This window comes from Cnephaeus nilssonii (assembly GCF_951640355.1).
Source record: "Cnephaeus nilssonii genome assembly, chromosome: 6".
NCBI lineage: Eukaryota > Metazoa > Chordata > Mammalia > Chiroptera > Vespertilionidae > Cnephaeus > Cnephaeus nilssonii.
The window spans coordinates 53394904-53408036 of NC_137077.1; the positions used below are offsets into that span (position 1 = coordinate 53394904).

The 13133-nt window shown below is 53.1% G+C and overlaps 2 protein-coding genes across 4 annotated transcripts; both read left to right on the plus strand.

Moving 5' to 3' along the window:
* The first annotated feature begins 1698 nt into the window (after positions 1-1698).
* Positions 1699-6872, plus strand: NABP2 (nucleic acid binding protein 2). Of its 2 annotated transcripts, none has more exons than XM_079775375.1 (7): positions 1699-1798; positions 2205-2306; positions 2702-2840; positions 2935-3006; positions 3187-3268; positions 3363-3426; positions 6361-6872. In XM_079775375.1, the coding sequence occupies exons 1-7, from the start codon at positions 1708-1710 to the stop codon at positions 6558-6560; spliced, it is 750 nt and encodes a 249-aa protein (XP_079631501.1). In that variant the 5' UTR covers positions 1699-1707; the 3' UTR covers positions 6561-6872. The 2 variants fall into 2 exon arrangements, with proteins under 2 accessions (XP_079631501.1, XP_079631502.1); XM_079775376.1 differs by having other exon boundaries at positions 1717-1808.
* Positions 6873-7009: 137 nt separating this feature from the next.
* SLC39A5 (solute carrier family 39 member 5) lies at positions 7010-13123 on the plus strand. Of its 2 annotated transcripts, none has more exons than XM_079775364.1 (11): positions 7010-7916; positions 8191-8545; positions 9311-9494; positions 10682-10844; positions 10986-11155; positions 11362-11502; positions 11852-11948; positions 12029-12199; positions 12367-12447; positions 12558-12748; positions 12961-13123. In XM_079775364.1, exons 2-11 carry the CDS (start codon positions 8262-8264, stop codon positions 13102-13104), a joined length of 1626 nt encoding a protein of 541 aa, XP_079631490.1. In that variant the 5' UTR covers positions 7010-7916; positions 8191-8261; the 3' UTR covers positions 13105-13123. The 2 variants fall into 2 exon arrangements, with proteins under 2 accessions (XP_079631490.1, XP_079631491.1); XM_079775365.1 differs by having other exon boundaries at positions 12558-12658.
* The last annotated feature ends 10 nt before the right edge of the window (positions 13124-13133 follow it).

The window sequence follows — 13133 nt, forward strand, 5'->3', positions numbered from 1 at the left end:
GAAACACCTCAGGGGAGAGAAGGGAGATTAAATGTCCCTCTTCCTGGGCTGTGGTTTGATTTCCTTAGGATACAGCACTGAGGTTGGGAGGTGGGCGGGGGAGAATCAGCTCCGAGAAAAGTCAAGGTGGAGCCTAAAGCGCTCTAGAAGAAAGTAAGGGATTAATTAAGCAAGTGAAGGCATTACAATGACATGAACTCTTAGGCTGATCTGATATTAATAAGTATTTGTTATGGATATTCGCTAAGCAAATGGTAATGCACGTATATGCATTTGTAATTGGTTTATTTTAAAAATTCATTTACTAATTTTTTTAGAGAAACATCCATTTGTTCCACTTATTTATGCATTCATTGGTTGCTTCTTGTATGTGCCCTGACTTGGGATTGAACTCACAACCTTGGTTTATCAAGTCAATGCCCTAACCCAGTAGTCAGCAAACTCATTTAGTCAACAGAGCCAAATATCAACAGTACAACGATTGAAATTTCTTTTGAGAGCCAAATTTTTTAAACGTAAACTTCTTCTAACGCCACTTCTTCAAAATAGCCTCGCCCAGGCCGTGTTATTTTGTGGAAGAGCCACACTCAAGGGGCCAAAGAGCCGCATGTGGCTCGCGAGCTGCAGTTTGCCGGCCACTGCCCTAACCAACTGAGCTACCTATCCATGAGTGAGTGAGTGTGTGTGTGTGTGTGTGTGTGTGTGTGTGTGAGTGTGTGTGTGTGTGTGTATTAGAAGCCCAGTGCATGAATTCGTGCATGGATGGGGTCCGGCCAGCCTGGCCACGGGGAGGGGACATGGGCGGTTGGCTGGCCTGCCTGCTGGTGGAACTCCTGGTCAAGGAGACAATTTGCATATTAGCCTTTTATTATATAGGATATACACTGAGTGGCCAGATTATTATGCGTTCAGAGATCATAATAATATGGCACTCAGTGTATGTAATTAGTTTATACACATTACTGAGCTAAGTACGTTTTGTTGGTTATCTAATAAGTTCCAAAGGAAACTAAAGGTTTGGGCCTCCTCTTTTCAGTCACTGGGGGTCCCTGAGATGAGTGAGATAGCATTAGGAACAAGTGCCTTTCAAACTGTGAGAGAACCTAATGCAAATTTTGCTCTCTGCCCGAGGTCCCATTTCTTTCAAGGTGGTGAATCTACCTGTTGTCTGTAGTGTGAATGCCACTTTTCCCGGAGACCCTGACCAAGTCCATTAAAAATGAAAGATCCCAAATCAAGAATAAAGATGAGAGCTAAAGCAGTGGGAGAAGAGGAGGAAACTGCCTGCTGTGTGCTAGGCACTGCTTTTTATATAATTTCCGTTTACTCTTCTGCAAAATAGAATTACATATTTAATAATTGTCAGAAAAAGAAGTGAAGCGCTGAGTCAGATTTCAGTCTTTTGTCCGCTGCATTCCACAACCCTAGCTCCTTTTTCCACTGTCACGGCTAGGGGAGACACAAAATCTTAGATCCTAAGTGTATTCTCCCAGTCAAGGGAAGTTGGACCCCGAGGAGCCCCCTGGTGGTCTATTTTTCTCACTGCGGAGCCCGTCAGTTCCCAGGCTCCTTTAATAGGTGGAATACGCCCCCTTCCCGGCGCGTGAATCTCGAGTCCCGATTGGCTGGGCGGGGGCCAGTGGCGGGGCGTGGGGCGCGCCAGAGCGGCGCTAATTGGTCGGAGGAGGCCAGGGGAAACTTCCGGGAATGCCCGCACTCCCGCGTTCCATTGAGCTGCATCCGGCGGCCGCGGGGGCCTGTGGCTCCCCCTGCGGGCGGCTCAGCAGCATACACTGCGGTCAGCCTGGGTGGGTGGTGGGCTGAGGGTGGGGTTGGGGGAGGGGATGGACCGAGTCCCGAGTTGTACGGATGAGGGTTCGGGAAGGTTTAGAAACTAAGATTCTATTCCCTGGCTCTGCACCGGGTTCCCTAACCTCCTCTCGGTCGGTTCCCACACCTCGGGGCTGGAGACTGAAAGAGCATCCCGGGAAGGGGCATTGCAGCCCCCAAGCAGCCTATTCAGAGACCCCCAAAATCTGATCTTGAAGTTGGAGGCCCCTGGGAAAGTTCATTTCTAACCTTTTAGAAGAGTTAGAGGGTTTGAGGCTGCCTGACTCCAGGCGAGTGTGGTAGGTAGACCTTGGGAAGTGGAGCATGGGGGCGAAGGCTCCCAGCGTTGAGTCTTCATCCCCTTTTCCACCTAGTGGGGTTCCGAGGCTCAGGCAGCATGACGACGGAGACCTTCGTGAAGGATATCAAGCCCGGGCTCAAGAATCTGAACCTCATCTTCATTGTGCTGGAGACAGGTGGCTATGCTGGGGCCGTGGACCCTCTGTGGGGGTTCTCAGGGTTGGAGGGGGGGGGGGGGCAGAAAGGGGAGAACATCACCTCCGTTCTTAATTTGCTCCCTGGGTGCATCCCAAAACATGGCTCACGCCCAATCGCCCTCCTAGACCCCAGCCCAGAGAGTTGCCCAGATACATGCAACTCTCGCCAGATCCAAGCCTCCAGTGTCACAGGGGCCTCTTTCCACTCAGCACTCTCCATGGCGCCGGCCTCTCCGCTCCCCACCCCCACCCCAGCCTGCCCCCGAGATTTAGCTTTGCTCTGTTTGTACTTTTCCCTCACCCCACCAATATGTCAATATATCTAGATCTCATCCTTCTGACCACTCCCCACTCTGTTTATCTGTTCCCGCCAGGCCGAGTGACCAAGACAAAGGACGGTCACGAAGTTCGGACCTGCAAAGTGGCTGACAAAACGGGCAGCATCAATATCTCCGTCTGGGACGACGTGGGTAACCTGATACAGCCTGGGGACATTATCCGGCTCACCAAAGGGTAGTAACAGTCGGTGGGGGGGGGGGGGGGTGGGTTAACGGTCCCTGTAACTCTCTTCTGAGTACTCTGAATCCTGCATTTTGTGCCCCCACAGGTACGCTTCAGTGTTCAAAGGTTGCCTGACATTGTACACTGGTCGTGGGGGTGATCTTCAGAAGATTGGAGAGTAAGTACTCTTGGGTTTGGGGATGTAGAGGCAGCAGGCCAAGAGGGGAAATTTAAGGTTTGCAAGAAGGCAGCATGAGGCAGCACGTGCAGTCCATATCCTATGTCTGGACCTTTCGGAGGCCTCTAGCACGGGCCCAGAGGATGGGTGTGAAGCTTTGGCCACTTTCTCTCCTTGCAGATTCTGTATGGTTTATTCTGAGGTTCCGAACTTCAGTGAGCCAAACCCAGAGTACAGTGCCCAGCAAGCACCCAACAAGACGGTGAGTCCCAGGGCCATGATGTGGGGGCGGGCAGGGCAGGGCAGGCCAAGAAGCACGGTAGGAAGAAAGGTCTGAGTTTAATTTGTACCTTCAGGTGCAGAACGACAGCAGCCCTACAGCTCCCCAGCCTACCACTGGAGCCCCTGCTGTTTCTCCAGGTAAACCTGTTCCCTTTCCCAAACCTCTCTTCTCTGTATAGCCCCTTACACCCCGTTCTTCTCCCAGTTCTCTTGCACATCCCCGTGGTGAAAAGATCTGGTCGGGGGCCTGTTTCTGTGACTGGTAGAGCTCTTGGTACCCTGTTGCCACCACCACTCCAAGGCAAACATGAGAACAGTTTGTCCACAAAGATTGTACTCCTTCACTCTAGCTTGTTTTTCTCCGCTCCTTGTCTGGCAGAACCTGCCCTTTTCTCTTGCTCATTTTGATTAGTTCCCCGGTTCTGATACACGGCACTTCTCGTTTGACTGAACACAGAGCACACTCTGCACGGCTTCCGAAACCAGAGGCCCCGCTGCCCTTCTAGGCCGTGGGACTATGATTCCTCCATCTCATGTACTTCAGGTCCCTGCGTTGTGGTGTTCTCCCGGTTCTTTTACAAACCCCTGTGGTGAAAAGACCTTACTGCTCATCATCAGCGTTTCATTAGCATCATTCCCAAACACACCTCCTTCGTCGGGTGGTGGCTTCTCCTCAGGGACCTGGTTTTCACTGCTCTGTTCTCCCTCCGGATCCTCTCTCGGCTGACCCCACCACTCCCTGAGTGTTTGGCTCTGTCTTGTCTCCCATCCATGCACTAGGTTTCTCCCTGTGACACTAGGCTTCAGGCAGCCTCAGCCTTCCCCAGTTTGTGTCTGCATCCCCAGTTGCCATGGTTTTTTCGGAATTGTTTGTGTCAGAACCACCAGGGGTCATGTGTTTTTTTAGAAACACTATGAAATAGCAACATTTAATTCCACCACAAAAAACATCCATGGGGTGGGGGAGATGAACATCCATGTTTTTAACTGAAAATATGACTATTACATATTTTCAGGTCTCCATAAAAGTATTTTAATTAAGGTACATGTAAGCCCGTTTACCCTGGTATTCTTTGCCAGATGTTTATCCACTTTGTCCTCTGCCAGTAGATACAAAAGGCTTAACAAAAAACATGTCTGGCATTAAAACTTACCTTTGACTTTCTATACACTCTCCAAATTTTTTCTGTGAATCGAGGAAAGAGCATTATTTTTTTCAGTTCTGGCTGCAGATATCTTAGTCTGGTAGAGTAGGGTTCAACAGGAATGTGGTCTGAGAAGCACTAGCCTATAGCTTCTACCCCATTAGCGTTCATAGTGCCCTAAGTACGTGAGAGGCAGACATCTGCCTTCATGTAACAGACTTTTATAGATGAGGGATGCCAAGGAATAAATAAAACAGCACCTGTCTTTAGGAGCTTGTAGTCTATGAAGGAGATGGTTGCCTGGCCAGTGTGGCTCAGTGGTTGAGCGTCAATCTATGAACCAGGAGGTGTCTGTTCAATTCCCAATCAGGGCACATGCCTGGGTTGTGAGCTCGATCCCCAGTATGGGGCGTGCAGGAAGCAGCCGATCAATGATTCTCTCTCACAACTGATGTTTCTATCTCTCTCTTCCTCTTCTTTCTTCTCTGAAATCAATAAAAATATATTTGGAAAGAAAAAGGAGATAGTCACACAGACAATGATTATAATACCCTGAGTGCAATGACAGTGATACGCACAGCTGTGGGAGCACCAGGAAGTCATCTTGCGTGCGCGCACACACACACACACACACACACACACACGCGCGCGCGCGCGCGTTATTTATTAGTGGGGAGAGGTGGGGAGAGAGAATATGTAATAATTTTTTTCCTTATCCTTTTTTAAAAATATTTTTATTGATTTCAGAGAGGAAGGGAGAGAGAGAGATAGAAACATCAATGATGAGAGCAAATCATTGATCAGCTGCCCCCTGCACGCCCCCTATTGGGGATCGAGCCCAAAACCCGGGCAGTGCCCTTGCCTGGAATTGAGCCCAGGACCCTTTAGTCCACAGGCCGATGCTCTATCCACTAAGCCAAACCAGCTAGGGCTTTTTTCCTTATTCTTATCTGTATTTTCCAAAATGAACATGTGTCATTGTGATACACACCAGGCCAGTCCTCAGGTTACGTCAGACTTGACGTACGTCGTTTCGTGGTTACATCGCCATCTCCCATTTATTTATAAAAAAAAAAAAAAGTTCCATCATTTTGACGTATGTACTTTATGTTTTTTATTATTTATTTACCACAAGTAAAGGTCAGGAATTGTTACCTTTCTTTTAAATTTCTTTTACTGTTTCACTTCATTACTGCTGTGTATGTGCTCCATGTGAGTGACTAGGTGCTTATGTAGGTGGGTTCTGACGGCGAAAATCGTGTTACGTCGCGCCGTAGGAACGGGTCTCCGACGTAACCCGAGGACCTACTGTACACACACACACACACACACACACACACACACACACACGAAAGTTTATCTAGAAAGTTACCGCGGTAGAAGTGAGTGTAGAAGGAAAGAGCTAAAGAAACACGTTGCAGAGGCAAAAGAAGGGCCTTGGAGCTTAGGGAAGGACACTCGATAAGCAGATTCGGTCGGGTGTGCTCTGTGGGGAGAGAGTATGGGGTTTATTGTGTTTTTTTTGTTGTTTTTTTTTCTTAAAGGTCCTTCTTATAACACAGAAACTTCAGGCCCTTCCCCTTCCCATGCTTTTCCAGTTTCACAGGCACTTTTGGTACAGGGGCATTTTGTCAGAGGTCCTTGAGCCTAGAACTAAATAGCTAATTCTAGGTCTGACTCCCAGTGATACCAAGATGAATAAAAGAAAAATATCATACGAGAGTTCATGTAGCAACTTCTAAACTTTCCTGGGGCTCCATTCATACAACCCCCATTCTTTGCACTTGGTCCAGTTGACGTGAACGTGCAGTTGTGCTGGATTAAATACTGTGCTGTTCCCTGGGGTAGGGGAGGAGGCCCTGGGGATTCACCCCTCTCCTACCTAGTTCTCTAACTTCTGTGTTTCTTCCCCTTCTCCCACCGCTAGCCTCTGAGAGCCAGAACGGGAATGGACTGAGTGCCCCACCAGGTCCTGGTGGTGGCCCGCACCCCCCTCACACTCCTTCCCACCCCCCCAGCACCCGAATTACCCGAAGCCAACCCAACCACACACCTGCCGGCCCTCCTGGCCCCTCCAACAACCCTGTCAGTAACGGCAAAGAAACCCGGAGAAGCAGCAAGAGATAGCAAGACATTCTTCCTCCCTCCCCACCACTGACCATAACCCAAGTGTCTGCTAGAGAACACAGCCCCTCCTGGGCTGCTAGCTTGGGGGTGGGAAGGAATAGGTAGCAATATTTTAGCCACTAAACTTCACTAAAGGGGTGGTGAGGAGTGGCCTTCTCCACTCTAAACCCATTCTCACCCCTTTGTCCCGCTGAAGCTGCCTGGGCCCTGGGATCCAGGCCTCTGCCTGCCCTTCTTCCTCTTTAGAAATGAGTTAAGGTCTGTGTCTTGTACGTGTGTGATGTGGAAATCTAATTGAATCCCTTCTTCCCAATAAACGTTACTACTCTGTACTAGACTCCTTTGCTTTTTGTGGGGACATGACAAGGTGAGCAGCTGGGCATTTGGGAAATGCCCTCGGAGGTGGAGAGGAGATAGCTTACCGGCAAGGAGGCCTAGGCAAAGCAGGTCTGCCCCTTTAAGGTAGTGTCCCTCCCCTGCCCCCTCCCTGCAGGTGACCCTTGCCCGCCTGCCTGTCTATCCCCCCCTCACAGCTGGAACCTAGAAGGCTGTGTCCCCCTTCCTCTGGGCGTCCTTTCTGTCTCCTGCTATCAGGTAATACCAACCTTGACCCCTTGGGCCAATCACCCCAATCAGACTGCTCCCCTGATTTTGAGCCAGGTCAGACATCAGAGGGGAGCCGAGATACTCCTTCCCTTTCCAACAGAGCTTCCCCTTTCTTGGTCACTGATCCCCGAGCTCTGGCTCTTACTCTCTGGGGTGGGGAATTGCAAAAACAATGCCTTTCCTATGCACGTGGGCTGCCACTTAATCTGCTGCTTCACCCTCCTCTCCAGTTTAGGAACAGCTGGGTCCAACTTTCCCAGGGAATGTGGGGATGGGGGTGGTGATGAATGAAGCCCGGTGCCAGATGTAAGGTAGGTGGGGTGAGAGATATGCAGGGAAAGGCTAACATAGTACCCACTGGGTTAGAGGGTAGAGTATTTAGAAGAAAAGAGCAGGCCTAGATTCTCCTTAGCCATGTGGCTTTTCCAGGGGCAGAGGGTGGCCCCTCCCTACTGGGGGCCCCAGCAGAGACTGACCTTTGACCCCATCCAAGAGACCAGTGAACCATTAACTCCTCTACCATGTGAGCCTTCCCACACTTGCCCCACCCCTGACCCCGCCCCAAGGCAGGTGGGCTAAGAGGGGGGGCTTGTCCATCCCAGCCTTCCATCTGACGTGGCCTCCATTCCACCTGGGAGCCTGGAGGCTGAGCCCCTCTGGCTCCCCTCCCCGACTGACTCGGGAACCTCTTAGTGTCCACAAGGCCTGACGGGGACCTAAGGTGACGAGGTTCTTCTGCTCCCAGTGGAGGTGAGGCTCTGGGGATTGGCGGGGGATACAGAGGAGGGGCGAGCTTTAGGGGACAGGGAATAGGCTGTCAGCTCTGGGTCAGGTGAGGGGAGCACTCTGAGTCCAAGAAGGTGTTCTAGGACCTGGCAAATGAGAGGAGAGACTGCTCCAGCTGGAGGCAATGGGAGGGAGAAAGGAGGCTAGAGTGGGGGCCGAACGAGGAGTGAGGGGTCCCCTCTGGCCCTGAGCTGAGCAGCAGAGCAGGAGCGTCGACCCTTCGTCCTTGTTCTTCCAGGGCACAGTCCTCAGGATGTTCCGGGGGGAATAGAAGCTAGAGCCAGAGCCTCTGACCAGTTCCTCCCAACAATGGGGCTCCCAACGAGTCACCTGCTGGCGGGCTTGTGTGTGTGTGTGGCCCTGAGCTGGGGAGAGGGCTCAGCCCCCAGCCTGGGCCCCGCGGAGCTGGAGCAGGACCACTACCTGGCCCAGCTGTTTGACCTGTATGGGGAGAACGGCACGCTGACTGCAGGGGGCCTGGCCAGGCTTCTCCACAGCCTGGGGCTAGGCCAAGTGCAGGGGCTGCGCCTGGGACAGCATGGGCCTCCAGCTGGTCGGCCTGCACCCCCAGCGAGAGACAACGCCACACATAGGTACTGACCCCTTCCCCCGGCCCAAATCCCACATCCCAGCTCTCTGTAGTGCTCAGATCCTCTCCAGTTGTCTACTTCTGGTTCCTAAAGTAAGATTTCTGAGGTTACAGATTGTTCAGAAACGGACTCCTTGTATCCCCTTAAGGCTTCTTTTGCCTCCATTGCCTTCTCATTCTCCCCTTTCTAAATCCCTGTGCCCTTCAATTCCTTGCTTTTAGCCCCAAAGCTCAATGTCTCCAGGCTGACTTGACTCCCAATTTGTAGCATTTTTGGCTGTTCCACGACTCCTATTTCCTGTCACACCCATGCCCATATTCCTATAAGCTGACAATTCTCAGATCCTCCCAGGACTGACATTTTATGGTTTCTGGGTCCCAGGAACTCCAGCCAGTGCCTGGTCTGCCCTCTTCCTCTACGCTCCCTGGTAGCCTCTCAAGTGGGATTTCTCAGAGAACATGGGCATCTGACTTTTTTTTTTTTCCTTTAAATCCTCACCCAAGGGTATTTTTTTCATTGGTTTTTAGAGAGAGTGGAAGGGAGGGAGGGAGTGGAGGGGGAAAGAGAAACATAGATGTGAGAGACACATCGATTGGTTGCCTCTCGCCTGGGCCGTGACCGGGCCGGGGATCAAAACCTGCAACCCAGATACATACCCTTAACCAGGGATCAAACCTGAGCAAGACCCTTCCGTCCCAGGCTTAACCCCTAACCACTAGGCCAAACTGGCCAGGGCTGGGCATCTGACTTTCTATCCCATCCATCTAGGCCACAGGACCCCAAATTGAATGTGGATGTCTGGGCAGAACTGCCTCTGGGTCCCTCAGGGTGGGGTGACCTTGAGGAACCAAAGGCCCCCCACCCACCTCATGGGCCAGCCCCCTCGGGCCTGGACCTGTTTCACAGGCTTCTGCTGCTGGACCATTCACTGGCTGACCATCGGAATGAGGATGTGAGTCTGATGATCTCTGGAGAGGGGGAAGGAGCCATGGGATTTAGATGGCATAAAATATTTAAAGCGTCAGTAATTTAAACATTTTTTTATTTATTTAGTGATTTTAGAAACATCAATTTGTTGTTCCACTTTTTTTTTTTCATCATCATTTATCCCCTCTTCCACCTCCACTCACCCCCCCCCCCCTCCACCTTGTTTCACTTATTTAGTGCATTCATTGGTTGAATCTTGTATGTGCTCTGACTGGGGATCGAACCTGCAACTTTGGTGTATCGGGATGACACTCAACAACTAGCTACCCAGCCAGGGATAAAGAGTCAGTAATTTAATACAGTCCTTTTTAAAAAATCCAGATGTGGTCTTTTTTGTTGTTAATCCTCACTCAAGGATATTTTTCCATTAATTTTTAGAGAGTGGGAGGGAGGAGGGTGGGAGAGAGAAACATTCATCAATGTGAGAGAGACATATCAATTGCTTGCTTCCCACATGCCCCCATCTGGGCTGGGAATCAAACCCGAGACCCTTTGGTTTCAGGGCTGACTCTAAAAACTGAGCCACACTGGCCAGGGCAATCCAGATGTGGGCTTAGGGTATGTTATCCCAGCTTCGGTGTCACACTTGAGAAACCAGAGAAGCAGCCCAGGGTAGGCTGTGGGGCTGGTTATCTGGAGAGGAGACCTGCAGAGCGCTGACAGCTGTCTGCACCCAGAAAAGACAGAGAACTTGTTCCACGTACACCAGAGGGCAGCCGGAGCTAACGCTGAAGCAGGCCTGGCGAGAGTGAGCCCCCCATAGCAGGAAGCATTCAAGCCAAGGCTGGATAAACATGTGACAGGACTGTTGAGAGGAAGGTTTGATAGCATTACAGGTTTTTTTCCCTTCTAAGGATCTGGACTGGAGAACTCTAGTTGTCCAACCAACTCCATGATTAAATCAGTGAAATCATCAGGTGCTCGGCAGGGAGGAAGTTTTTTTTGAATATTTGCATTGGCTTGAGTATTTGAATATTCACTAATTAACACATACTGAGTACCTGTACCTGTCCCCCAGTCCCTCCCAGATGCACAGGGGCGGGGGGGGGGGGGTTAGCGAGAGGGGGCCTGGGGGAGACCCAGGAGTCCAGGTGGTAGAAGGGCAGATGGGAGTCACAGTTGAGTGTATGACTCCCAACTCAACTCCCCTAGTGTCTGAATGGCTCCCAGCTGCTGGTCAATTTTGGCCTGAGCCCCGCTGCTCCTCTGACCCCTCGTCAGTTCGCTCTGCTCTGCCCAGCCCTGCTTTATCAGATCGACAGCCGTGTCTGCATCCAGGCCCCAGTCCCAACCCCACCAGGGGATCTACTATCTGGTCAGTGAGTGAGAGAGGGTGGTGGGGCACCCTGAATCCTGGTAGGGAGTGGGTTCCTTGCCAAGAAAGGGGGTTCATTGGGGTACTGCCTCCCCTTGCAGTGTATCTTTGCCTCTGAGCCCCCCTCCCCCGATTCTCCAGCCCTGGTTCACAGTGCCCTGGCAGTCCTGCTGCTCAGCCTCCCCACACCCCTCTCGCTGCTGCTGCTTCGCCTCCTGGGATCTCGTCTATTGCGGCCCCTGCTGGGCTTCCTGGGGGCCCTGGCCGTGGGCACCCTTTGTGGGGACGCGCTGCTACACCTGCTGCCACATGTACGTGGACCCCCTTCCTTATTCCCCTGCCCGCCCTGGTGGACAGCCCCTCCTATCCCAGTGTTCGCGTCACAGGACATCCCTCCCCGTCAGTCAGCCCCTGCTGCCTTCTGGTAGAATGGGAGTGAAGGCTTGCCACCTCACACCCGGGAGGGGATGGTTGGGTGCAGGGGTTTCTGGGGTCGCCCTGACCTCCTCTCTGTCAGGCACAAGGAGGGCATCACTCCGGACCTAGCGGGCAACCAGAGGAAGACCTGGCTCCAGGGCTGTCGGTACTTGGCGGTCTCTTCCTGCTCTTCTTGCTGGAGAACATGCTAGGGATTCTGCGGCGTCGAGGGCTCAGGCCAGTGAGTGATACTCTTTTTTCCTCCTCCTCCTGAGATCAGGGTCGCAGCCAAGAACTGGCCACATGAGCCAGAAGGTGAGGGGCTGAGTGTGCTCCTGGCTTCGCCATTTGCCTGACTGCAGGCCCTGACTGCTAACGGAATGGGCAGGGCTCCCTCAGCATAGACTCGGGACTCTGATAGCTTCCTCTCCTGAGTTCAAGGCAACAGCAGGGAGATGCCAAACTGGGAAGAGAGTAGAGGCCAAAACAGAACCAGGTGTTCCTTTTCCCAGCCGGCAGACGGCCTCTCCTTAGCCCCCAGCTCCGCTGCCTCCTCCACCAGGAGGGACACCCCCCCGCCCCTATTTTAGAGCTGCTGCAGGCGAAAAAGAAAGACTCTCAGAACACCAGACCTGGACCCCGAGGACAGCAGTGGGATGGCACTTCAGCCCCTACCGGCAGCTCCAGGTAACTAGAGGAGAAAATGAGGACTAGGCTCCCAGTCTCATTTGCAGCCACTGACACTGTCCTTGTCCTTCTTCCTGCAGAGCTAGGGGCTCAGGGCTGCAGGGAGCTGGACAGCCACCCCCCACCAGCCCCAGGCCCTCCCGGGCACCAAGGCCACAGTCATGGGCACCAGGGTGGCAGTGACACCAGTCTCACGTGGATGGTCCTCCTGGGAGATGGTCTGCACAACCTCACTGATGGGCTGGCCATAGGTATGACCGGAGGGGACAGAGGCTGGTCAGGGGCGCCTGGTTACCGGCGGGGGCTAGGAGAGGGCTCCCAGGAAGGGGAAGATGAGAGGCCCGCAGAGGGAATGTAGGCCCCTGCCCCCGGGGAGAGCTTCCTTCCAGACTGCCCACCTCCAGTTCTGCAACCCCAGGTGCTGCCTTCTCCGATGGCTTCTCCAGCGGCCTCAGCACCACCCTCGCAGTGTTCTGCCATGAGTTGCCTCACGAACTGGGTAGGAATGGCAGTGGGGTTGGGGTGGAACGTGGAAGTTGGCGGGTGACACTGGTGAGGGGCAGCCTGGCTTATCCCCCCCCCCCCCCCGCCGTCCTCTCTTCCTAACAGGTGACTTTGCAGTGCTGCTCCGGGCAGGGCTGCCCTTCCGGCGGTTGCTGCTGCTGAGCCTCGTGTCTGGAGCTCTGGGACTAGGGGGTGCAGCCCTGGGGGTGGGGCTCAGTTTGGGCCCCGTCCCCCTCACTCCCTTGGTGTTTGGGGTTACCGCTGGGGTCTTCCTCTATGTCGCCCTTGTGGACATGGTGAGGTGTGGGGTAGTGCAGAGAAACTGAGGGGGGGGGGAGGGGGGGAGGAGGAGAGGGGCCACAGGGAACAGGCTGCCGACCACAGGCCTGCAGAGTCTGAAAGACAAGGGCCTGGGAGAGCTGGGGCGGGGGCTGCTGATACTTCCTGACACCCTCTCATGTTTTGGGGACAAGTAAGGCAGGACCCTGATGTCTTCCTTTTCTTTCAGCTACCAGCCCTGCTGCGTCCTCCCGAGCCCCTCTCTACCCTGGAAGTGCTCCTGCAGGGGCTGGGGCTGCTGCTGGGGGGCAGCCTCATGCTCACCATAGCCCTGCTGGAGGAGCAGCTGCGGCCCCTGGTCTCTGATGGCTGACGGGCCAGTGGAAAGGCATCCAGCTGCCC